The 27,288-nt window shown below is 41.9% G+C and overlaps 1 protein-coding gene and 1 long non-coding RNA gene across 5 annotated transcripts in view; one reads left to right on the top strand and one right to left on the bottom strand.

The window, feature by feature from the left end:
- The first annotated feature begins 416 nt into the window (after positions 1–416).
- Positions 417–27,288, top strand: part of GIPC2 (GIPC PDZ domain containing family member 2) — a 78,547-nt gene continuing 51,675 nt past the window's right edge. For 3 of the 4 annotated variants that reach the window (XR_012379396.1, XR_012379397.1, XM_025872027.2), the window contains exon 1: positions 417–2,997. Coding sequence is in view for 1 of the 4 variants with exons in the window: in XM_025872027.2 (XP_025727812.1) it covers positions 2,758–2,997 (240 nt within the window). In the remaining 3 variants the exon portion in view is untranslated. The other variant, XM_073896451.1, reaches the window with a different exon arrangement.
- Positions 4,511–14,893, bottom strand: LOC112824125 (uncharacterized). Its single transcript, XR_012379273.1, has 3 exons — positions 14,805–14,893; positions 6,716–6,931; positions 4,511–5,052 (listed from the first exon to the last, which is right to left on the bottom strand). It is a non-coding gene; the product is annotated as an uncharacterized lncRNA (long non-coding RNA).

Below are 27,288 nucleotides of genomic sequence, written 5' to 3'. Positions count from 1 at the left end.
TTCTGGAAGGTGACTTGGGGCCACTTTGGCAGGGAAATCCAGGGTCCTGGGTATCTAGACCATGGTTTAGAAGGGACAGCATGAGTTCTGGGTGGCCACGGCCCCTTGACTCTGTGGACTCCATACTTTGTAGGGTTTTGTGCCTCTGAAGGAGAGCTGGAGCAGGGGCTCCTTTTGCTCAGGTCTATGAGTATTGGGTCAAGCTGTTCATTTCCTTAGCTGCTTTTCTTCTAGATTGCCTCTGGCTAGAGGCCATTCAAACAAATGTCACAGGTCCTCTCAAGTTGTTTTTGTTTACAGAACTTTTAAATTCCTCACTGCTTTGGACTTTGGTATAGAAATGGCCCCAAGATACCATACTATGTGTTATGAGTATATCTTAACCCCACCTGCCCAGTCCCTTTGTCAAACCATCACCAAATATTCTTAATTTGAGTGTACCATCTGTTTTCTTCTGGGACTGTGGCTAATACAGTGGTTCCTTGAGTGAGATTGTACATGAAGGTGAAGTTAATGTAGGCCTCAAGGCAAAGAAAGATAGGAGTTAGAAATTAAACAGAATTGAAAGACTGTAGAATCCAACCTTCCTACCCTATGCCAATACTTTTGCTCTGTTTGATATTTTATTTGACACAGCTTAAAAGCATTCTTGGAAGTTTTTCTTAATTTCACACCCTCTTGTTTTCCTTCACACTGCTTGGATATTGAGAGATATACCTGCCATATACCCTAGGGTGACTCACCTTTCTTCCTACTTTTCTTTAATTAAACCTCAGTGAGCTTTTTATTCATACGATATTTTGTGAAAGTTATTTGGCTTTCACTTGATGGGAATGCATCACTTACACATTAGGTTTTCTCTATCTTTTTCTCAGCACAAGACAAAGTAATAAATATTATTTGGTCCTATAGCCATCATAAACACAAAGGCAAATTCAAGCTCTGAGATCCTGTGGCAGTATTCTCTTTTCAGGGAATATGAGCCAGGATATGTTTATATTAATTTTTAAAGCCCATATGAACTGGGATAGGTTTATACTAATTTTAAGTCAAAGAATATAACATAAAATGAAAATATTAAAATTATCCTAAAGAATTAACAGATCCCCTTCCTCCCTCAGGACATCTGCTAACCTTAATTTGAGAAACATGGATTTTCAGGACTGAATTGATGTGAGAGATGGGGAAAAAGTTTGGTATGATGACTCAAAGATGTCTGGTTTGGATTAGAGTACATTATCCTATTTTCTGAAATCAGGAGTAAAAAAAATGCTTTGAGTGAAAAGGATGAGTTTGTAAAATCTCATTTTGAGTTTCCTGCAGTACATTTTCTTTGTGATAGACTGAGCTGCAGATATAAATTTGGAGGTCAACAACATCTACTGAAACCAAGAGAACAGATGTGGTCATTCAGGGAGAGCATGCAGAAAAGACGGCCAAGAAAAATAATAGCCTCAGAAAAAACAGTTCCTGGAAAGTAGCAGTTAGCAAAGGGAGAGAGGTACATCAAAACAGAGGCATGTTTTACGAATGAAATGGTCAATGCCGTCAGATACTCTAAAAGGTCAAGTAAGATAAAGACTGAAAAGAGTTAATTGTATCTGATGATTAAGAAGTGATCAGCGTACAAGCAATTTCAGTGGAGTGGGGGCAAAGTCTGATCACAGTGAGCCTAAGAGCGAAGGGGGAAGTGAGGAAAAGCAGCCTATAAGTCAAGATTATTTTTCCTTGGTTGTGAAGATGTAGCTGGAGGCCACTGCAAAGGTGGGACTTGAAAACAGTGTAAAAGATTTTGGGCTTCGGACCACCAGTGAGTGGCACCAAGATGGGGAGAAGGACAAGAGTCAACGTGTAGCTTAAAAATAGAGATTCTAAGAATCGTTCAATCACGATGTTGTACACCTGAAATATAGCACTATACGTTAATTACACTGGAATTGAAAAAAAAAAGATCCTAGAAAAGTGGAGAGATCAGGGCAAGGGTCAAATAAAAAGAGATTTCTTCGGAGTTGGGAGATGGGAAGTGGGTGAAGTTATACAGTAGAATGGGAAATTGAGGGAGCTCACACATTGAACAGAATGGCTCCAATTTTCTCTGTAGAATAAGCGGCAGGGTCCCCTGCAGAGACCAAGAAGGGCGCATGACTTGGGGAGAGCGCTGAACATTTGGGAGAGAAAACTGCCCGGGGCGGCGGGGAGTAAAAAGGGTTACTGAGAGGCGCTGAGGGCCGGCTGGAGCGTTTGACTATGAATTGAACGTGGCACCAATCTCAAAACTTTCCCTTCCAAGTCCGCCGTGCAGGGTGTGGGGCGCCGAGAAGGCCGATGAAGGTTGATTTCTACTTAAATCCCAATCCTGTGTGAGTGCCTACCTCGGATTCGTGAAAAGCACCAGAAAGGTCACTGTGTTTGTATTCTAAGACGTGTTGTTCTGTAGCTTCAGCATCTCAAGGCTTTTACGGAAATCGAACCTTTTTTTTTTTTTTTTTTTAAAGGCGGGGATATTAGATGCAGGAACGGGCCCAACTCTTTTTCTCCCCAGATCTGCCCGGAGGGAGGGCAGGTGGCCGCTGCGGTCCAGGTGCCTCTTCTCGCGGCGGAGGAGGGGGCTCCTGACCCGGCGCCGCCAGGCGGAAGCACCTCTGCCATTGGCCCAGCGGCGGCTTTTACCTGAGCGCAGCCCCGGGGCCCGAGCGCAAAGTCCGCGACATCCAGCCGGAGAGGAGGCGGTCAGCAGCGCAGGTGGGCCCAGGCAAGATGCTCCAGGGGTTTCGGAGAAAGGTGAAAGCCAAGTCCAAGGAGGCCGCCCAGCTGGTGAAGGTCGAGCCGGTGGGCGCGGGCGGCGGCATTCTCCCGGACCCCCCGCCTCCCACACGCAAGCTGGTTTTCCACACGCAGCTGGCCCACGGCAGCCCCACGGGCCGAGTGGAGGATTTCACCAGCATCCGGGAGCTCTACGCCAAAATCGCGGGAGTGTTTGAGATCTCGGCGTCTGAGGTAAGGGCTAGGTGCTCAGGCTCAGGCTGGCGTGCGCGGCCGCCCCCTCCTCCCGCGCGCCCCCCGCCTCTCCCACGTGCCGAGCCGGCCCAAATTGGCTCGGGCTGGAAGGGCGCTGCGGCGCTGAGCCCCAGGTCGGATGCAGCGCGGAGTCCGCCTACAGCGTCCCGGGCGAAGTGAGCAGGGAAAAGGTAAGTCCGGGACCCGAGAAAGTCGTGTTCCCCAGGCCCCTGGCTTCTGGGAAGCTGGGGGCGACCTTTCTTCCTCATGCAAATGAGTATGCTTTACGTGTCCCGGAGTTAGCCGTTCCGGGTTTAAGCGCCTCCCCAGAGTGGAGATCTGACTGAGCAAGTTAACACCCTCCACTTCATCTGGACTTTACTCTCCTTCCTCTGCTGGGGGGAGAGGGTCACGCGGAGCATCTCGCAGATTAAGGAAGGTTGAGAAAAGTTCCTGCCAGGTGATAGCTAACTGAGGTCCACTTAGCCCCTCAGGTGTCTTGTCTAGCGCCAAACACCAGAGTCCCTTTGGTGGTATTCCCAAGAAGCTGATTATACCAAGGGTGCATAGAGGAAGAGAATTACAGCTAACTCCATGGGATTAGTTAACAAAACTTTCAGAGGGAAAATCGGCTCTCAATTTTACACCCTATCCTTTAAAAGGGGCTGAACTTCGCATTAAGTAGATTGACTGCATGCGTGCTTGGAACTGAAGTTTGCTATGGGCGTGATGTTGAAAGCACTAGTTTATGTGGGTATTTATGGGACTACTTTATGCTTACCTGAGCGAACTGCAGATGCAAGAGAAGTTAGCCTCAGGAAATATTTTGTCCACATCTCAAAGAAAAGCATGAGATGTTGCCCTGGACTCCAGGGAGTGCAGAGAGCTAGCTGCCTTTGAATGGCACAGAGCTGCACTTGGATTTCTGTTCTTTAATGTTTATCAGGTCTGCTCAAGTAAAATTGAGGTCGCGGCAGAATTCCCAGGGGAGATGAAAGAGACCTTGAAGTGTAACCTTTTGTGCTTCCAGGGTTCCCAGGCACTAAGGGGCAAATCACAAACCCATTTTGTGAATCATTTATATTGACCTGGAGTAGTAACAGTGTTTTGCGTTCGTATAGGACATTTCAACTCAAAAGGCGCTTTCACGGGAATAATGTCCTTTTTTCTAGGAGAAGCAGGTGGCGTGTAGTTCATTGGGTAGCTAAGGACAGGATTTGGAGACACCTAAGCCTGGATGTGAGTCCAGGTTCTACCACTTACTGGCTGTGTGGCCTTGAACAAGTTTAACTTCCCTCACTTTCAGCCCTGTATAAAAGATAAGAAAGGGGGTGCCTGCCTGGCTCAGGGTGTAGAGCCTGTGACTCTTGGTCTCTGGGTGGTGAGTTCAAGCCCCACGTTGAGTGTGGAGATTACTTAAAAATACGAATCTTGAAAAACAAAACAAAAAACAATCCAGGTGAGAACTTCTACCTTGAAGGGTTATTAAGACTGGAGTTCATATATAAATTTATCAGATTGCATAGTACATGGTCCACACTTAACAAATTGTAACTAGTATTACCAATACCTAGCAGTTAAGTGAGTTGCCGAGGCACAAAGTGATTGGGGCTTGGCCAAGGTCACACAATTAGCAAGAAAAAAATCTGGGGTGTTATTTAAACTTGCATCTTCTGGTTTCTAAGCTAAGTGAGCTTGTTAGCATACTTAAAACTTTATCTCTTCTATAACCAGGGACTCCAGATTTAGTTGCTTTGCGTTAATAGCCTTCCTCATTATTCTGAGCTCAAGGTGCATGACTTGATTCAATCCACTTAATTCTGGAAGAAAAATGTTGATATCACTGCTTCAGAGAGGAAACAGGCTTTGAGGTTCACAAACTTTTGCAAAATTATACATAATAAGTAGCAGAGCCTGGGTTTATACCCAGGTGTTTGTTTTTTTCATTTTCTGACTCCAGATTCCATGAACTTCTATTCTGTATTGCTTCCCAAGTTTTCCAGGGTGTCAGTGATAGCTTGGCAACCACTGTCAGTGTTTTCAGTTTCCAATGCACTGAAATAGATAAAATTCAGAGATAATTTAATCCTTCTATATCAAAGTCATGTATTTTTTGTAACTCCCAATATATATACTAGTATACTTACACATATAACATTAACGCGAGTTTTCCATTTGGATTAGGAATAGTTAAGTATGGGGCTCCTGGGTGGCTCAGATGATTAAGCATCTGCCTTTGCTCAGGTCATGATCCCAGAGTCCTGGGATCAAGCCCCACCTCGGGCTCCTGGCTCAGTGGGGAGCCTGCTTCTCCCTCTCCCTCTGCTTCTCCCCCTGCTCATGCTTTCTATCTGTGTGTCTCAAATGAATAAATAAAATCTTTAAAAAAAATTAAGTATATCCAGGATAAAGTATTTGTCATCATAGTATAGTATGTCTTAAGTATCTCAATAGTTAATTTTGAAACAAGTAATTTATTGAAACCACTCTGGTGAGATCCCATTTCTCGTTTCATTTCCCCAGCAAGGGTAATTGTGGTATAAACTTTGGAGCTGTCAGTGGGAACAAAACAATTTCCCCCTCTTAATAGATTCAATAGATTGTTAGCTCAGAATTCCTGTCTTTTTTCTAGAGCAGTGGCTATAGGGTTATAAATAGCTCTGAATGGAGTTGAACCTTCTTTACTAAGGGTGAGGGGAGGAAGGGAAGGACTTGGCCTGACCTGATTTCAGGTGTGGCAGATTTACTGGGAGTTCATAATGTGCCCATGGCTGTGCTAGTCATGTAAGTAAGTCTACAGGGTGGTTGTTCCATTCCCCCCCTTGGCACTGAGGTAGGGGTTCTTTTCATTTTATAAAGCTAAGTGAGGATCTAAGAAGTTAAGCAGCTTGCCCAGAGTCACTGAGCTGGTATGGGGCAGGGCCAGGATTTGAATGCAGGTTTCCTGGTTCCAAGTCCATTACATAGTGGCTATGAGGTTTTAGGTAACTGCATTCAAATTTCAAATACAAACCCAGGAAACCTTTTTTTAAGGTTTTATTTATTTACACAGAGATAGCGAGAGCAGAGCACAGGGAGTGGGAGAGGGAGAAACAGGCTTCCCGCTGAGCAGGGAGTCATTGTGGGGCTCGATCCCGGGACCCTGAGTCACCCAGACGCCCCCAGGAAAACTTTTTTTAAAACAAAGTGTCTTTTCAATTAAAGCCTCAGACCCCACCGCAAAAATATTGCCTCAAAAAAATGCTGTTGTGAAACTAATTTGAATTTCACCTATTTCAAAGTCCCTGAAGGAGGAAACTATGAATCTAAGCTATGAATCACTTGCAGCCTGTGGTCATTACCTTGAAACAGATGGCCAATTATACAGAAATCCCTTTGAGCTGATATTTTTTTCTAAACAACTAAATGAGCATTTCAGTAAAAAGAAAGTAAATCTTGCCTAAAAGAGCAGTTAACTTTTGTAAATGCAGGGACACTTTTACAAAAAGTTTAGTACCATCTTTCAAAATATTCAGGTTATACAAAGGAATTGATCATTAAACTCTTGAGCTTCAGTCGTAACATTTGTTGAAGGGGCATTTTGAATATGTGACCACTGTGATTGTTTGGCAGTAGTTTGTGCCATGACATGTTTTCTTAGTTATCTTTTATGTGGAAAGACTGTAGAAAATGGTAATTCGAACAAGCTTTTAAGGAAATCAGTTTTATAGTTAGATACCTCACGTGTCCAGGAAATGAAAACTCAGTGTCTTTAAAGATTTAATTATTGGGATGCCTGGGCGGCTCAGTTGGTTAAGTGTCTGCCTTGGGCTCAGGTCATGATCCCAGCGTCCTGGGATCGAGTTCTGCATTGGGCTCCCTGCTCAGTGGGGAGCCTGCTTCTCCCTCTGCCGCTCCCCTTGCTTGTGCGTGCTTGCTCTCTGACGAATAAAATCTAAAAAAAAAAAAAATTTCCTTTGACTTGGTTGTATTCGTTCATGTATATATATAATAGTTCATTGAATGGGTCAAGCAAATGTAGCCTCTTAATACATAAAGCAGTCCAATAAAGCAGTATTCTTGGGAAGATGAGATTTTAATTTGAGAATTGTGATTTTAATTTCAAGCTTTATATACAACAGTTTATAAATAACATTTATGCTGTGATTTCTCTCAACAAAACAAATCTTCCATTTTCACTTGCCCCTGTCTCCTGCTGTTACCCCATTTCTCTTTTCTAGCTAAACTCAAAAGTTGCTGTCTCCAGTGAGACATATCCTATATCTTCTCTCTGATCAAAACTCTGATAACTCCCCATCTCACTTCCAGCAAAAGCCAAAATCTTACAATGGGCTACAGGCCCTGTTACCTCTCTAATATCCTTATTCCTTCTGCTCCAGCCAGTCTGGCCTCCTAGCTATTTCTTGAACTCTGGAGCCTTAACGGCTGTTGTCTTTACCAGAGCCTTTTCCTGCAGAATGCTGTACCTTCTTTAAGTCTGCTCAAATATCACCTTCTCAGTGAGGCTGGTACTGATCATCCCATTTAAAATTTCCCTCCTCACTTAATTTTCCTCCATAGCATACTCACATCCTATGTATATTTAACTTATTTGTCTTTTTCCTCTCCCATGTAGTAGAATATAAGCTCCACAAAGGCAAGGATTTTGTCTATTTTGTTTAGGCCCCCAAAGGGCCTAGAACCGTACCTAAAATGTGATTGGAGCTCAAGTATTCATTGAATAAAAGAATCTTCACACAGTAGTTAAAATCCTGTAGCTTCAGTATGCAGCTTTAGTACCAGTTTAATAGTGATCTCTTATGTAGATGTTAACTTTTCCTGCTGTGGTGTGAAGAAAGACTTAGCTTTTGATGGAGGTAGGCGTGAGGAGCATCGCTCCTACCTTGAAGTGGGTGGGGAGTAAGGGTGAAATATGGACACGAAAAGGGTATGGAAACTGATTTGTGTGCAATTCTTGCATCTCTAAAAATTCCAGAAATTATGAAGTTGGGGGCTCTGTTTACAAGCAGAATCGTTTCCTAGCTGAACTAGTGTATGGGGAGCTGCCTTGTAAAGCTTCCCAGAAACGGCTTCCTTTTCAAGTTGCTGGCAGCAGCGCTGAGCTCTTGTGAAAGTCAATATTCCGTATTTATGTGGCACTTCTGGAGAACATGAACTGCACTGCAGACTTTATCATTTCCCAGCAATGTGGATAACTGGCAAGTGGAACTGTGTCTTTCTGCTTCACAGATGGGAAATCCAGGAAGACTAGAGCAAAATGAGGTGCACTGACTTGTATACAGTCCCTCCTAGGAACAACAACAAAAACACACCAAATGAAGGAATTTAGGAATCCAGTGTAAATTTTAGCATTGAGCTATGAGGACTGTGAAGCAAGCCCAACAGAACTGAATAGAAAGAGTGTAAGAGTGAGAAGAGCAGCCCCTGCAATCTGGGAGCTGGCTTGACACTCACTGGTAGGAGTTGGCTTCTCCTTTTGGGCATAAATGGTTTCAAAGAACATCAAAATCAGATAAGAGCATTCTGTGACTGATGGGACAAGTCAAAAGTAAGACTACCTGGGGGAGTCTGGCTGGCTCAATTGGAAGAGCCTATGACTCTTGATCTTCAGCTTGTAAGTTCAAGCCCCACATTGTGTGTGAAGATTACTTTAAAAGAAAATCTTGGGTGCCTGGCTGGCTCAGTCGGAAGAGCATGTGACTCTTGATCTCAGGGTTGTGAGTTCAAGCCTCACACTGAGTGTAGACATTACTTAAAACTTGAAAATCTTGGGCACCTGGGTGGCTCAGTCGTTAAGCGTCTGCCTTTGGCTCAGGTCATGATCCCAGAGTCCTGGGATCGAACCCCGCATCAGGCTCCCTGCTCGGCGGGAAGTCTGCTTCTCCCTCTCACACTCCCCCTGCTTGTGTTCCCTCTCTCGCTGTGTGTTTCTTTCTGTCAAATAAATAAAATCTTAAAAAAAAAATTGAAAATCTTAACAAAACACACCACTCTAATCCTGTCCGGACAGAAACCAAAACATGAACGTTTTTCACACCACAAAAATGACCAGGTGTCCCCCTTGCTCCCCAGATGAGATGACTGATACAAATGACTGCTGTTCCTTCAGTAATCATAGCTTTAGCTTTGGTAATTTCTCCCGCCTTAGAGATAGGTTTACTAAGATAGCTCTAGAATTGCCTCACTTCCTGATGGCACCCTATCCAGAGCAAACCCATGTTTCCTTGCACGTGCTCCCAAGTCCTTCCTAGCATCCTCTTACTAAGACCCCTCCATGGTTCCCCACGGCATGCTGTCTCCCCTGATGCAAGGAACAATAAACTAGAGGTGAGAAATCCTGCTGGTCCTTGGCTGGAGGGCGTTGACAGTTGTTACTATTAGATTATTACTATACTGACTCCAAAGAGGCACCCAGAATATGATTTTTCTGATCTTGCCCATCTTTTTTTAATATTTTGATGGTCTGATCATGCCTATTAGAAACCTTCAGGGCTCTCAGTTACTCCCTGTCTTATTCCTTGCTGGCTGCTATAACAATATCACTGTCTGGGTAGCTTTTCAACAACGTAAATTTATTGCTCACAGTTCTAGAGGCTGGTGCATGACCGCCTTCTGGCGAGGCCCCCTTCCTAGTTCATTGTTGGCACCTTCTTGCTGTATGCCCACAGGGTGGAGAGGTGCTGTAATCTCTCTGGAACCTCTGATAAGGCTCTAATCCCATTCACAAGGTCTACCCTCAAGGCTTAAGCAACTTCCAAAGGCCCTACCTAATAATGCCATCCCTTATAGGGATTCAACATTTGAATTTTGGAGGGGGAACACAAATATTCAGACAAAAGTACTTACAAATAACCCCCCACCAGCTGAACAATGTCTCTTATTCCTCCCTCTTGAGTCCTGTCTTTTGCCTGCTGCTCTAATCTCTCTTAACCATCCCCCCTATATTCCAGAATATTTAACTGTTCATTTCTCTGTGCCTTTTCTCCTATGATTCACATTTTTTTTTTTTTTTTTTTTAAGTAGGCTCCACACCCAGTGTGGAGCCCAGCACAGGGTTTAAACTCATGACCCTGAGATCAAAACTTGAGTTGAGATTAAGTTGGATGTTTAACTGGCTGAGCCACCTAAGGGCCCCATGCTGTTCTCATTTCTAATAGCTCTTATTTACCTCTCCAATCTCAACTGTCACCTCCTACAAGAAGCCTTCCTTGTGAATCCATCAGTCTAGATTAGGTATAATACCCACTATTGCATGATTTTAACCTAGCATTAGCAAACTGAATTGAATAGTTATTCCTCTCTCTCCCAGGACGGTTGGGGGGAGGGAGGGCTTGGACTTTTTTAAATCTTGTCTCTAGAGTAGCTAGATGGTTTAGCTGCTCCGTCAAAGTCTGATAAATAAAACTAAATGGTGGCTACAGTAGGAACTGAAGATGTAGATTGTGAGACTATAAATGTTTTTGAAGCTGTATAGATTTTATTCTGTAAGCAATGAAAACTCAAACGTTTTTCAGCAGAGGAATGATCCCTAACTTCTGTTTTATAAAGTAGAGATACAATTTACCATTCATTTGCTATGTTTGTCTTATAAGTGTTTGTTTTGTAAGTTGAATAGGATATTTTCTGGAATTGTACAGTACCATCTGATAAATTCTAAATATGTTACAATCATTATATATGGTTACTATCCCTCGTGGGCATCAGCTTCATTTTTAGATGAAAAACTCAAAACAGAAACCAATAACTTATTTTGAGAAGTGGTAGAATCTAAGCAGCTGCCTTGTAGACCTCATTGCTATCAGAAAGATAAGAAATGAATAAAACTGTTGATTTTTTTTTGGAAAAAAATTTCCTGGAAATCCCCTGAAGTTAGCATGTGAACAATCCTAGAGTAAAGTCTGAACCCCTGGGCAGAGGCCAACTACTCTCCTAGCCTGCTACATTAGAGGCTGATGGCTGGTCTCTTTGCCTTCCCTCACTCCCTCCCACCGCTCCCATCCTGAGAGGACATGAAAGGCTCTTGCAGATTGCGAGAGATGGAACACTCATATTACCTTAGGCAATCTGTATGTATGTATGTGTTTGTATCACGATGTATAGGGAGGTAAAGAAGCTCAGGACAGCTTCTGCTCCATGTTCCATGGAGAACTGTAGAATCATTCATGCTGTCCAGGTGAAAGCAGTAGCTTTAGACTTTGGAGAACCAAGAGCAAGTCTGTTTATCATTTCAGCCTCTCTCTCTCTCCTCCTCTCCCCCCTTAACTTCTCTTCTTGACTGATTAATGCCTCTCATCCTTTTGATTTTGCTCCTTTAAGGTTCTATTGTCTCATCTCTGTCTTTGTTTTGTTACCGCTCTATTTTCTGTACCCCATTGTGTCTCAAATTCAGACTCCCTGAGAGTGAGTCTCTGTGTTGGCAAGTCTGGGTACAGAACAGGTGGGACAGCACCTGTGAGCCTGTGGATCAGGGGCTCATCTCTAGTCCAGCCTGTAGGGCATGTGGAACAAAGGCAGGTGAGTGGTAGTTAAGGAGTCATGTTGGAGAGGATTGTGGGCATGACAGGTATTCTGAAGACTACTTTAACTAGGGGAATGGTAGATATCTTCCTTGGCCTGTCCAGACAAACTATTTTCAGTTCCCTATGACTTTTTTAGCACATTTTTTTTCCTTTAAGTTTTTTTGTTAATCACCATACATTACATCATTAGTTTTTGATGCAGTATTCCATGATTCATTGTTTGTGCATAACACCCAGTGCTCCACGCAGAACGTGCCCTCTCCAATACCCATCACCAGGCTAACCCATCCCCCACCCCCTCCCCTCTAGAACCCTCAGTTTTTCAGAGTCCATCATCTCTCATGGTTCGTCTCACCCTCCGATTTCCCCCCTTCATTCTCCTCCTTTTTTTTTTTTCCTTAACATATATTGCATTATTTCAGAGGTACAGATCTGTGATTCAACAGTCTTGCACAATTCACAGTGCTCACCATAGCACATACCCTCCCCAATGTCTATCACCCAGCCACCCCATCCCTCCCACCCCACCCCCACTCCAGCAACCCTCAGTTTGTTTCCTGAGATTAAGAATTCCTCATATCAGTGAGGTCATATGATACATGTCTTTCTTTGATTGACTTATTTCACTCAGCATAACACCCTCCAGTTCCATCCACATCGTTGCAAATGGCAAGATCTCATTCCTTTTGATGGCTGCATAACATTCCATTGTGTGTGTGTGTGTGTGTATGTATGTATATATATATACACACACATACGTATATATATACACACACCACATCTTTTTTATCCATTCATCTGTCGATGGACATCTTGGCTCTTTCCACAGTTTGGCTATTGTTTAGGACATTTTTTTTAAGTAAGCTTTACACCTAGCATGGGTCTTGAACTCACAACCTCAAGATCAAGAGTTGAATGCTCTACCAACTGAGCCAGTAAGGCACTCCCCCCCAACACCGCTGCCCCCGCCGTTGATATTTATGCATTGTTCTCCCTGGTACCTGTGAATCTTTCCCCTTCTCCTTTGCTATTAACTGTGTTAAAAGATGAACTGAGGTATATTAAAAATCCTAAGGGTTATTTGAGCAAAATCGATTGGAATTGAACAGTGCCAAACCAGAAGTGATTAGAAGTGTTCCACAGATAGGAACTAGGGGCAAGGTTTTTATAGACGAGATGTGGAAACTAAAGCAAAGAAAATTTGTTTGCATTATTTAGGAAAGCCTAGTTCACTGCAATTGGTTATCTCTAGGTTTTGTATTCTTTTTTTTTTTTTTTAAAGATTTTTATTTATTTATCAGAAAGAGAGCACACAAGTAGGGGAAATGGCAGGTAGAGGGAGAAGCAGGTCCCCTGCTAAGCAAGGAGCCCGATGCGGGACTCGATCCCAGGACGCTGAGATCATGACCTGAATCTAAGGCAGACGCTTAACTGACTGGGCCACCCAGGCGTCCCTCTAGGTTTTGTATTCTTAACCCTGAGGCATTTACAGGTTTATATTTTGGTTTGCTTACATGGGCTGCTGAGGTATTAGAACCACCTCAGGGGGCACCTGGGTGGCTCAGTCAGTTGAGCGTCTGCCTTTGGCTCGGGTCATGATCCCAGGGTCCTGGGATGGAGCCCCGCATCGGGCTCTCTGCTCGGGGGGGGGGTGCCTACTTCTCCCTCTCCTTCTGCCCACCTGTCTCTCTCTCTCTCTCTCTCTCTCTCTCTCTCTCAAATAAATCTTTGGAAAAAAAAAAAAAAAAGAACCACCTCAGTCTAAGAGCCTCCTTGTTTAATTAAAGAACTTTTACTTACACTCAGGAGTCACTACCCAGAGCTTCCCCCACCTCCCCCATCTGCACCCCCACCTCAAGGTTTCTTGCCTCTCCTCTGAGCTTCCACAACTCTTACAGACTGAATAACTGTTGATTTACTGTGTGTCCTTTCCGTAAGATTGAGAGCTGCTCTAGGCAGGTACTAGCAGTTAGTATGAAGTAAATTTTTTTTTTCATGTTTAACTTTTTATTATGGAAAACTTAAATACATGCAAAAGAAAATAGTGTGATACCTCCCAGGTGCCCAGCTTCAACAATTATCAGCACTTGCGGGGCGCCTGGGTGGCTCAGTTGGTTAAACGACTGCCTTCAGCTCAGGTCATGATCCTGCAGTCCTGGGATCGAGTCCCACATCGGGCTCCCTGCTCAGCGGGGAGTCTGCTTCTCCCTCTGACCCTCTTCCCTCTCGTGCTTTCTATCTCTCATTCTCTCTCTCTCTCAAATAAATAAATAAAATCTTTAAAAAAAATTATCAGCACTTGCCAATATTTTTTTATTCCTCATTTAAAAAATATTAAATATAGAACAAGTAGATAAAAACACATAAAATGTACTTTTTAAAAAAAATTTTATTTATGTGACAGAGACACAGTGAGAGAGGGAACACAAGTGGGGAGGTGGGAGAGGGAGAAGCAGGCTTCCCACGGAGCAGGGAGCCTGATGCGGGGCTCGATCCCAGGACCCCGGGACCATGACCTGAGCTGAAAGCAGACGCTCAACCTACTGAGCCACCCAGGCGCCCCAAAACAAATGTACAAGTTGAACATCCTTGTAACCACACTCATGTCAGAAGATAGTCCTTGCCAGCCAACTCAGAACCTTCCAAATGCCTCCTTCCATCTGTCCCCCACAAGTAACCACTATCCTGACTTATGGTGATTAATCCCTTAAAAGAAAATTTTATTGCCTAAATGTGCTTTCCTAAAGACCATAATCTAGTTTTGGCTGCTTTTAAATGTCTTTTGAGTCTTTTTTTAATGTATGGATTCCTTCCGTTCTGTTTTTTCCCTTCCAATGAATTTGTTGAAGAAGCCAGATTATTTATTTTGTGTGGTTTTTCAGTGTGTATTTTGCTGCTTCCATCCCTGAAGTGTAGCTTATCATCCTGTCATTGTATTGCTTGTAAATTGATAGTTGTATCTTAAGACTTAAGCAGATGAGGTTTGATTCCCAGTCCCCTCCACCCATGAGACAATATCAAAAGTATAGTTAAAATTTTTACTGGTTGGGGCGCCTGGGTGGCTCAGTCGTTAAGTGTCTGCTTTCGGCTCAGGTCATGATCTCAGGGTCCTGGGATTGGGCTCTGCATCAGGTTCCCTGCTCGGCGGGAAGCCTGCTTCTCCCTCTCCCACTCCCCCTGCTTGTGTTCCCTCCTCTCACTGTGTCTCTCTCTCAAATTCTTTAAAAAAAATAACATTTTTACTGGTTGAACTAATGAAATCCACAGGGAAAATAGGTAAATTTTTACCTTTTAGGATGGCTTCAGTATTCCTCCTGGAATAGAATCTAGCCCATTTTGAAAAGCCTCTTCTATGTTGTCTGTGCAGTGAAGCAATGGTGACTTTCGACAACTTTTGAATATATGGCTAGAACTATTTAGGGGCCCTTTATCCCAGATAAATCTTGCTAGCCATACACTTGGCAGAGCCAGATGGACTCCTTCCTACGTTGGAATGCTAGCAAGAATTTTAATTCTTCAAAAGAAACCCCTGGGGAGATATTTCTTCCTGCTATGTGTATAGAGAACCAAGTACTTAGGGAAAAGGTTGATGCCCTTTAATAAGAGGTGTTTATCCTATAAAAAACATATTTTCATCATTTGTACATGTTATGAATTTATAGCAAGAGAGTATAATAGTTTTAAAATAGAAGATACACGTATTAGGCCTATTGAATCTCATTAGAAGACTTTGATTATGGGGCATCTGGGTGGCTCAGTCACTAAGCATCTGCCTTTGGCTCAGTTCATGATCCCAGGGTCCTGGGATCAAGCCCCGCATGGGGCTCCCTGCTCAGCGGGAAGCCTGCTCCTCCCTGTCCCACTCTCCCTGCTTGTGTTCCCTCTCTCGCTGTCTCTCTCTCAAATAAACACACACACACACACACACACACACACACACTTTGATTATGACTTTGCCAGTCACTGCTCCAAATCTTGAGATACATCAGTGAGCAGAAGCACGATGTAGAGGAACAGTTTCAATTCTCTCTCTTTTTTTTTTTTTTTTTACTATTATCATTTTATTAAGTAAACTCTACCCCCAGCATGGGGCTTGAACTCATGACCCCTGAGATCTAGTCACTTGTTCTACTGACTGAGCCAGCTAGGCACCCCTCAACTTTTTTTTTTTAATGGCTAAAATCCAGGATGATCCTGTAGATCATATCCATCTGTAAAAGTTCTTAAGTTGTAGTGTTAACTTTATGTGGCCTTAAAGGGATACACAGTAGCAAGGTTGAGGAAGTGATAATTCTGTTTCCATTCTTGAACCAATTCACATATCCACATACTGCATTAATATAGTAGTAGTTTCTGTGATTGGCATTAACACAATGTCCTTGGTGATCCAGGTCCAGAATCTTAATTTAACTTCTTGCAACTTCTCACATTTGATACTAGCAGTTCTGGGTGTGGCTAGGTATTAGGTGCTGGTCATGATTCCTGTTACTCTTTCTCCGGTTTTCATTATACTTCCCCCTTCCTGTCTTAATTTTCCTGTCTTTATATGGAGGTGAGTTGGGAAAGGGAAACCTATCTTGAGAACTAAGAAGGGAATTTTTGTTGAATATCTGCCCTTACCATTTAACTAATGCCATCCTATTAGAAATGGCAGCTCCTACCCAAAGCCCTATAAATGACTAAAAATGGCAGCTGGAGCTCAGAGCAAAAGTAAATTATTCAAGTCATGAAGTCTAAAGGGATGCCTTTTTTTTTTTTTTTAAAGATTTTATTTATTTGGCAGAGAAAGCGAGAGAGGGAACACAAGCAGGGGGAGTGGGAGAGGGAGAAGCAGGTTTCCCCGCTGATCAGGGAGCCCGATGCGGGGCTCGATCCCAGGACCCTGGGATCATGACCTGAGCTGAAGGCAGACCCCTAAGGACCGAGCCACCCGGGTACCCCTGAAGGTATGTCTTTGATCTTAGGTTTGTCTGGACCCAAAGCCCATACCTTTTCCTTTTACACAAGTGGTTCCTAACCTTATTGGGCTCAAAGTAACACCATGTTTATTACCCTGAAATAAAAATTTACCTACCTATAGGTGTAATTGAAAAAAAAATTCCTTAACTCTAATACTCATTTTTAGGGAGAGCATGCACATGTGCATGCAGGGGGTGGGGAGGGGCAGAGGGGGAGAGAAACAGAATCTCCAGCAGATGCCCCACCAAGTGTGGAGCCCCATGCAGGGCTTGATCTCATGACCTGAGTGAGCTGAAGTCGAGTGTCAGATGCTTAACCGACTGAACCACCCAGGTGCCCCTTAACTCTAATATTAGAAACAAATACGGATTTCAACATGGGGAGAAGTATCTTAGAAGACCTAATGAAGCAGTTAGGTGCTTATACCTATTTGTAGTGAATAAGTTTGGATTTAAAGAATAAGACAATATTCAACTGAATGTTGTTGACTTTCTTTACGTAACGTATAAAGAAATAAGGGATAAATAATATTTGTAGATGTTTGTAGAATTACTGTAATGTAGCAGTAGCAGATACTTGAATTTTCAGCATAAAATATAACACGAATGGCATTGTCATGAGTGACTTGATTTTCTGAAATGATAAATAGTTCTTGGTAAAGTTCTGCACAAACAGGTCTTTTCCTTGATTTACATGGTCATTACAATCCAGGAAATTGATAACCAAAAATACTTTATCTGTAACACAGCTAGGGTTTAGGCTTAAATCTTTTTGTTTTCCTCTTCCCAGTGTGAAAGTCTGGGAGGACATTTGAAAATCATATGGAATGCCGAACAGCTCTTAACTGAGCTGGGCTTCTGTGTTAGAATTCATACAGTATCCCTACATCAGTGGTGTCACACAATCATTGTAACAACCAAAAAAGCCTCCACAAAATTTCAAATTGTTTTATTAGGGCCAATATCACCCCTGCCTGCCAGCAACATTGCTTTATAACCAGTTGCTTGAGATTAAGTACTTGACCTACGCTGTGAAGTTAGGTGGTAAGAGGAAAAAAAAAAAAAAAAGAGAAAGCAAGAAGGGAAAAACCAGCAGAAAGACTAATTGGTTTTATACATTCAGTTTTAGGATTAATCTTACAGGATTGTAAGATTAGGCCTATTGTGCAGAGTGAAGAGTGGTTGGTTAAATTTGTGACATTTTAGGCTTTTATAATATCTCAAAGCAACACATGTTGCTGTGGCTATTTGACAGGTTCACAGGGTCCTGTGACAGATGGGCAGTCAAGATGGCATGATAGAAAAGCTTTTGGGTCTGTCTGATGGGGGTGGGTTTCAGGGTAGAGTAGCACGCCCTGGGTTTGACTCCTGGAAATGCCACCTTCTAGCCTAAATTTTCTCACTGGCAAAATGTACAAATAATACCTGCCTTATGGGATTTGTTGTAAGAATTGGATGAGATAGCATGTTAGGTATCTAGAACAGTGGTTCAATAAATATTTTTTTTAAAGATTTTATTTTATTTTATTTTTATTTATTTATTTATTTTTTTTTAAAGATTTTATTTATTTGAGAGAGAGAATGAGATAGAGAGAAAGCATGAGGGGGGAGGGTCCGAGGGAGAAGCAGACTCACTGCTGAGCAGGGAGCCCGATGCGGGACTCGATCCCGGGACTCCGAGATCATGACCTGAGCCGAAGGCAGTCGCTTAACCAACTGAGCCACCCAGGCGCCCTTAAAGATTTTATTTAACATAGACACAGCGAGAGAGGGAACACAAACAGGGGGAGTGGGAGAGGGAGAAGCAGGCTTCCCGGGGAGCAGGGAGCCCGATGCGGGGCTCGATCCCAGGACCCTGGGATCATGGCCTGAGCCAAAGGCAGACGCTTAACGACTGAGCCACTCAGGCGCCCCAATATGCTTTCCTTCTTTTCTTTTTTTTTTTTTTAAAGATTTTATTTATTTATTCATGAGAGACAGAGGAGGAGAGAGAGAGAAAGGGAGAAGCAGAGGGAGAAGCAGGCTCCCAAGGAGCAGGGAGCCCGATGCAGGACTCGATCCTTCTTTTCTTTAAACAAGATGCATTTTTTTTTTTTTAACAACTTTTTGGATACTTCTTGTAATTTTTTAATTTTTCTCATCTAAATCAGTACATTTTTCATTCTCCTACCCTTGGCCAAATCCCCCCAAATAAGGAAAACACATATAAAAGTGTATCCCTATTCGTGATCTTCAAACTAAGTTATCTCCATGTGGATTTCTGTGTTATAGTAACTAATCTGGACCTTTCTGATGAGGTTTATTTTAGAATAAACTTCAATAAAGTTTAGTATAAACCTAATAAATGATTTAAATCAACAAAATTGAAGATCTCAGTTGAGAAATAGTAAACATACCAATTTATTTAGAATTGCTTTGTGTTGCACTTGTCAATGTTTATTTCTCATGTGCCAAAAATAACTCTTTAATAATATCCATATTTCTTTGTGTCCTCTTTCTAGGCATAGAGAATACCTGCGGCAGAATTTGTGTCATCATATAATTGTATTTTTACCTCTTCTCTCACTGAACATGTAGAGCTCATTTTCAACTCTCCGCACACTCAAGTCTCCGAGGATCTTAATTGTGCTGAAGTCCTAGACACTGATACTTGCTTCCAAGAAGCTTCTAGGGAAGATTACTTAGATGTTAAAGGATAGAGGAAGAACTCTACCCTTGCTTTTCTTCAACATCCAAGCTTATCTTTTTCCTTTTAACCCATGCTGTCTTTAGTCATTCCATTCTGAAATGGGAATATGCTTATTTGATCTGCTTAATAGAAGATCTATTATAAATAGGTGGCCAGATAATTTATATTCCAAATCCAGACACTTCAGAGAGTTATGGGGATGATATTAAGAATTACTCTGATGGGGTGGTAGGGGGAGCCTGGCTGGCTTATTTGGTGTAGCATGAGACTCTTGATCATAGTCTTGAGATCAAGCCCCACACTGGGCATGCAGCCTACTTAAAAAAAAATTACTCTGGGACAGCAGTGGTAAACTGGGACCTGGAGTCTGCCTAATTGTAACCAAATTGCCTACTAGAAGAGAAAGAAGAGAAAGGTAAATTTCATACATTTGCCAATTAAACACCAACAATATACAAACCAGTTTCCTGGGCAGTAAGGAAGTTTTTGAATTATAGGCATTTGGGGAGGGGGTGGGGAGAGGATAGTGTGGTTATAAAAATAGAAGCAGAGAGAGAGGGCGCAGTGTCAGCACCAAGCCTGGAGCCAGGGAATGCTGGTACTCCTCGTCCTGGCTCTGGCTGGGTGACGCATACATGGGAGTCGAGGATAGAACCCCGGGGTAGCCTGCCTGCTTCTTCAGGAAGCCTCCTGACACTGCTGGGTTCTCCTCCCCTCTTTAACTGCTCTGCCTGCTCCAGTCCCAGGAGTTTTATAGGCAGGAATGGCAGTAATCTTGGCAAGCAGAGATGGGAAGAAGCTGCTTAGAGCAGGGGGCAGGAACTAGTAATAAACTACTCCAGCCAGGGTTGTGCCTATGTGTCTGAGTCTGTGGCATCATTCTGTTCTTGGCAGCTCCTTTCCACCTTTTCCCAGTCTCTGTTCTTGGGGCTCTCTCTCCCTGGGGTGGGAGATGGTTCAGGATTAAGCAACCTGAGCCTAGAAGAATCTTCATGCACACCCAGCCACCCACGCACATGCACGCATGCACTCTCACACATACACTTCCTCTAAATTCAGGACTGCCCTTCTTTTTGTCACACCGCCCCACCCCCCATAGGAGTGTTTTTTTTTTTTTTTTTTTCTTCTTCAGTGTTTCTCAGACTTGCTGATGAACAATTTAAGTGTCTCAGGTGGTCGATGAGTTTGCCTTCCCCCCAGTCCTTTGTCACCTGTCGTCTAGGGAACCCTGTAGTATACTTTATTCTGTCACCTTTCACGCTATCACCTTGTATGTTTTCCTGTCTTTCCAGGTGTCCTAGTTTAGAATAAATATCAGTTTGTCTTTCTCTCAAGATGTTTATAGCTTCTCAAATGGCCCAATTTTTTTCTTAAAGTGCTCATCTCTTTCAGAATTTGTTTTAGGAAATAGTAAGGAATAGACCCCCTTCCTCTGTCCCTCCCACTTGACACCTCCCTGGTTTACCATGCTTGCTTTCCAATTTTCCATGATTTATTTGGGTGGTTTGTTTTTTAGTATTTTTTTTTTTTTTTTTTTTTTTTTTAAGTAAGCTGCACCCAGCATAGGGCTCAAACTCACAACCCCGAGACCAAGAGTTGCATGCTCTACCGACTGAACCAGCCAGGCATCCCCATTTGGGTGGTTTTTAAATACCACGTGTTGTAGCCATTTCATTGTAAGGGTTGTAAGTCTGCTGCCTGGGTTAATACGGACACACTGCTACATGAGCATTCTGCTAAACACATCTCAAAATTTTGATTAGGGTCCCTTTTGAGATATGGCCATCTTTTATAAATTATATTTGTATATTTGGTAAACTGGAAAGCTTAATCATAAATCTCTTTATTAATATAATCTATAATATTTCACAAGCCACCCTACTACATTTTTCTTAGATATAAAATGTCTCCTTGTTATAGTCTCTCTCTGTCTTTTTATAGTCTTTTCCATTTTAAGTGTCAAATAAGAGGAGGCGTTTAAGAAAAGTATGTTTAGAAAGCTGGAAAATTGGAGACAGCACCTGACCAGGGGAATAGCAGTGATTTATGATGTCTTTAAAATTGGCATGTAACCTTGCAGCGTTATTAGACTAGGATAAAGTTCTGACTGGAAGAATATTGTGGAAAAGGATGACATATATAGCCATACACATTGGATTTATCTTAGTCGGTTTAGTATTTCTGTAATGTCCACAAAGGCAAGACTAAAACCTCTCCCTATCCTTTTAAACTTGTTTCAAGAATTGCTTTGAGATTTTTGACTTTCTTGGACACATAGTTGCTTTGGTTAGCTTTCATTAGCAAAAGAAAATGTTCTTTTGGTTACTGTGGGAAGTCATTTGGTAGATTAACAAATATAAATCTGCTATTTCCTTTTTTTGGATAAAATTATTTTTGTCCTATTTTGCTCACTAAAAAAGTGGTTGTACTGAAGAAGGAAGACTACAAAGGATGATTCACCTCTTATTTAAGACTTGCCACCGCTGACCCAGGGCAGCTAATTTAGAAGTGAATCATTTATAGAAAGTTCTACACAGTTTGAGGCAGGGCTTTGTACAATAGCCTCATGAAGATCTAAATAGAGCATACAGTATCAGATTTCTAAATATCTGTCTTGTTGCCAATTTTATCTTTTGCAAACGGTGAAACTTATTTCTAGTTGACTATAGCTATTGACAAGGTGAAAGGGGCACTATGTATATAGAATCAGGTATATTTTAAAAACAAATCTTAGAAATTTAGTACATGCATTATGCTGGGAAAATAATAAGCTTGGGATTTTATTTTATTTTGTAAAGATTTTATTTGCCAGAGAGAGGGAGGGAGAGGGAGAAGCAGGCTCCTTGCTAAGCAAGGAGCTCGATGTGGGACTCGACCCTAGGACCCTGAGATCATGACCCGAGCTGAAGGCAGACGCTTAACCATCTGAGCCACCTGGCCCCCCCCCCCCCAGGCTTGGGATTTTGAAAGACTATAGTACAAAGAAACAAATGCAACTAGTCAGTTTCAAAATTATTTAAGTGGAAGAAATCGTTTTAAACTTATAGTAAGTCAATGTGTTAGTATTGATATTTACTGATCATCTAATATGTTTGATTTTTTTTTATTTTAATTTTTTTTAAAGAGTTTATTGGACAGAGACAGTGAGAGAGGGAACACAAGCAAGGTGGAGTGGGAGAGGGAGAAGCAGGCTTCCCACGGAGCAGAGAGTCTGATGTGGGACTCCATTCCAGGACCCTGGGACCATGACCTGAGCCGAAGGCAGTTGCTTAACGACTGAGCCACTCAGGTTCCCTTTTTTTTTTTTTTTTTAAAGTCCAATTACAAATGGCTCCTTTTTGCCATCTATTTTAACTCCTTTTAGGAAGTGGGTGTTTTATTAGATAAACACTATTCTTTGGCTCTATATAGAACACAATGTATAGTTTCTGCACTTGTTTTAAATTCAAAGCTGAGTTTATGTTTACATCACAGTTGTAGTATCGTGGATTAGAAAAAGCCCAGAAGTTTGAATTCTTGTTTTGTCCTTCATTAGCTATGTGACCTTAGATAAATCACTTAATGGGTCTGAGCTGGTTTTCTCCTCTTTACAGGGTGTAGTGATACCTGCCCTCATGACTTGACTCACAAGGATTAGTTGAGCTGATGCCTTGGAAAGTGATCAGTAACTTAGGTGTCTCTCTGTGGATATAAGATGTTAAGAGTGGTAACATTGCAGGGAGAAGAACTCGGACATCCAGGGTTGGAATATCATTTGTACCAAATACTACTGATATGACCCTCTAAGCCTTTATTTTATTTTTTTGAGATATAATTGGCATATATTATTATTAGTTTCAGGTGTACAATATAATGATTCAGTATTTGTATATATGACAAAATGATCACCACAATATCCAGTTAATATCCATCAACACAATAGTTATAATTTCTTGTGATGAGAACTTTTAAGATCTCTCAGCAACTTTCAAATATACAGTACAGCATTAGCTATAGTTGCCATACGGTATATCACATCCTGAGGACTTGTTTATTTTATAACTGGAAGTTTGTAACTTTTGACCACCTTCACCTGTTTTGCCTACCCTGTTACCCCCCTCCCTCCCCCGGCAATTACCAATCTGTTCTGTATCTTTGAGGTTTTTTTTTTTTTTTTTTTAGATTCTACATATAAGTGAGGTCATACAGTATTTGTCTTTCTTGGTTAGATTTATTTCACTTAGTATAATGCCCCCAGGGTCCATCCATATTATTGCAAATGGTGCCATTTCTAAGCCTTTTTTTTTTTGTCTTTTTTTTTTTTAAAGATTTTATTTATTTATTTGACAGAGGGGGAACACAAGCAGGGGGAGTGGGAGAGGGAGAAGCAGGCTTTCCGCGGAGCAGGGAGCCCGATGCGGGGCTCCATCCCAGGACTCTGGGATGATGACCTGAGCCAAAGGCAAACGCTTAATGACTGAGCCACCCAGCTGCCCCTTTTTTTTAGTCTTTTAAAAAAAGGAAAGGGGTGGTGGTAATATAAAACCTCTCACCTACGATTACCGTAGAGAATAAAGGAAGTAATCTGTGAAAGTACCTGGTGCATGTAATGTTTCTTGAACCTTGAAGTTTGATTTTATTTTTCCATTCTTTCAGATCTATCTCCTTAGTTCCTTCACTTTCCCAGTACTTTACTGTAAGTGGGAACCATATCTAATCTGTGTACAGCTAAGAGGGATAAGCAGGTGCCCCAGTTTATGACTATGATTGAAGAATTGAGTTGTAGAAGTTATTTGATACATATACCACATATTTTTGGGGAACCATATAGCCTAAGACACTCAGAGCTTTTTTTTTTTTTTTTTAATTTTATTTATTTTTTAGAGAGAGAGAATGACAGAGAGAGAGAGAATGAGAGGGGGGAGGGTCAGAGGGAGAAGCAGACTCCCCACTAAGCAGGGAGCCCGATGTGGGACTCGATCCCGGGACTCCAGGATCATGACCTGAGCCGAAGGCAGTCGCTGAACCAACTGAGCCACCCAGGTGCCCTCAGAGCTTTTTGAAAGTTTTAAAAAATTTTTAGTAGGCTCCACACATGCCTAACATGGGGCTTGAACGCACAACCCTGAGATCAAGAGTCGCATGCTCTACTGACTGAGCCAGCTGGGTACCCTGGAAGAGTAATGAGTAACAGTTTTGTCACTGGCTTGGTTAGAGCTACTCCCTTCTGTTCAAGGTAAGTGGGCAACCTTCTCCTCTCCCCTCCATAATTATTTTGTTCTTAGTTTCTGAGCTTAATTCCTGCTATTTTAAGGGCAATTAACTAGATGGAGGTAAAATAATCTTTTTGTTTTTCTCTTATTGAGGAAAAAGTCTTTGAGACTTAGATAATGAGAACAGCCCAGATAAAACCATGGTCGTTAACACAGGAAACAATCCAAGTGGTGTTCTTATGTATAAAGATAAGGTATTAACTCCTGATGAAAGTATGGTTTAGTTGGGGTGCCTGGCTGGCTCAGTCCGTAGAGCATGTGACCCTTGATCTCAGGGTCATGAGTTTGAGCCCCGTGTTGGATGTAGAGATTACTTAAGGAAACTTTTTTTTTAAAGTATGGTTTAGTTAATTATTAGATTTGTCATTATGTACTTTATTTTCTATAATAACATCGATATTTCTATAATGCTTACTTTAAAAAAATTTTTTTTTAAAGATTTTATTTATTTGACAGAGACAGCAAGAGCGGGAACACAAGCAGGGGGAGTGGGAGAGGGAGAAGCAGGCTTCCTGCTGAGCAGGAGCCCGATGCGGGGCTCAATCCCAGGACCCTGGGATCATGACCCGAGCTGAAGGCAGATGCTTAATGACTGAGCCACCCAGGCGCCCCGTATAATGCTTATTTTAGAAAGCATGTAAAAAAGTAGCGAGGTTCTTGGGATAGATTAAGATGTAGGAAAGTAGTTGTATTAAAATATTAATCCTGCTACTTTGGATAACCTTCAAGAGGTTACAGTTCCAGTTACTTACATTTAAAATCACACACACAAATAATGTAATGCCAGCTACACAAGCCCATAATTTCTTCCAGAGGTCTTTGGAACATGTGGAATTTTTGGCCAGCTCAGTTCCTGTTTAAGGAAGGCATTAAACAAAAAGTTGGAAATGGGCTTCCTTTAAAAAAAAAAAAAAAAAAAAAAAGGCATTTAATGTGTTTTTAGAGAGATCTGTAACCTGCTTATGGGCCAGAATATCTTTTGAAACACCAATGACAAACGATCTATTTAACCTTACTCACAAAGCACATTGTAAAGTATATAATGGAGAAAAAAGGCAGTATTAATTTGTATTAATGACTCTATATAGTTGTTCAGACTTATCACCCTAGCCATATTGAGTTTTAAGGGTGAATAATCATAACCGCCTGATAAGAACTGGAAGATAAATCAAATATTATGCATGGTAAGAACACTGTCCATGAGTTATTCTTCAACCACAAAGTTGAAGGATAATGTAATTTATGGGAGAAAATGAAATCCATCCTGGTGATGACATTAAAAAGGAGCAAAATCTGATCTCTTCAGGAAAACTCATGCAATTTAAGCAGCTTTCAAGCATAGGTGTAAATACTACTGTTCAAGAAGCACTTATATTCCAGGAATAATAATAACCTTAAAAAGAGCTTTTTAGTTTAAAAAGTACTTTATATATAGTCTCTTATTGTTTTTTTTTTTTTTTTAATTGCATGATGTAGACCAAGCTTTAATAATGCCATGATGTATGTGAGGACTATGGAGGTCAAATGACTTGACTGAACTCACTGAGAGTACAGAATTGGGACTAGATTCAAGTCTCTTACATCTTTTTTTAAGTTTATTAAAAAAAAAAAATCTCTACACCCAATGTGGGGCTCAGACTCATGACCTTGAGATCAAGAGTTGCATGTTCTTCTGACTGAGCCAGCCAGGCACCCCAGGTCTCTTACCTCTTAATCCATTAATCCTTTTTTTTTTTTAAAGTGACACACACGTGTGGGGAGGGCAGAGGGAGAGAGACTCTTAAGCAGGTTCCACACCCGGCATGGAGCTCCATTTCACAACCCTGAGATCATGATCTGAGCCAAAATCGAGTCAGACACTTTACCAACTGAGCCACTCAGGTGTGACCCTCCCCTTCCTTTTTAATTTTTTTTGATTCTATTGGAAGGGGGAGTCACTTTTCTGTGCCTGAAATTTTTGATGGGAATAGGATGTGAAATTACGATAGGATGCATGTAGTACCTCAGTGTACTAAACACAACTCACCATCTACCTTACTAAGTTTAAGGATAAAACGAGATAGTAGGTAGAAAGAACTTTTAAACTGAAGAATTATAAACTGAAGAATTATACAAAGTATAATGATTCAGGAATTCAGTTGAAAACAAAATCTAATCTAGAATGGGTTGATGAAATTATTGGCTTGTGTAACTAAATATTCTGAGAGAGGACTGTATCAGACAGGATGTTGATCTTGGGGTCATGAGTTTGAGCCCCACATTGGGTGTAGAGATTACTTCAAAATCTTAAAAAAAAAAAAAAAAGTTAGCCGAGGATGATGATAGAAAATGTAGTAGACTTTATTGGATGGGGAAGATTTTGATATAGACTGGATTTATTTTTTTTTAAAGATTTTGACAGAGACCGCGAGAGAGGGACCACAAGCAGGGGGAATGGGAGAGGGAGAAGCAGGCTTCCTGTAGAGCAGGGAGCCTGATGCGGGGCTAGATCCCAGGACCCTGGGATCATGACCTGAGCCGAAGGCAGATGCTTAACGACTGAGCCACCCAAGCGCCCCGACATAGACTGGATTTATTTATTAAAGATTTTATTTATTTGAGAGAGAATGAGAGATAGCACGAGAGGGAAGAGGGTCAGAGGGAGAAGCAGATTCCCTGCTGAGCAGGGAGCCCGATGGGGGACTCGATCCCGGGACTCCAGGATCATGACCTGAGCCGAAGGCAGTTGCTTAACCAACTGAGCCACCCAGGCGCCCGACATAGACTGGATTTAGAAGTTGGGTTTTAGCTATGGCATTTTTGGCCCAGGAAATGCCATGTGCAGATATATGGAGATGGGAAAAATGCAAAGTATAAAATTGATAAAGACAGGA

Source organism: Callorhinus ursinus, unplaced genomic scaffold, assembly GCF_003265705.2.
Source record: "Callorhinus ursinus isolate GAN/ISIS: 27379988/994484 unplaced genomic scaffold, GSC_fseal_2.0 scaffold9, whole genome shotgun sequence".
Lineage (NCBI taxonomy): Eukaryota > Metazoa > Chordata > Mammalia > Carnivora > Otariidae > Callorhinus > Callorhinus ursinus.
The sequence above is the reverse complement of the archived record's forward strand: the minus strand, read 5'-3'. Positions and strand labels throughout refer to the sequence as shown.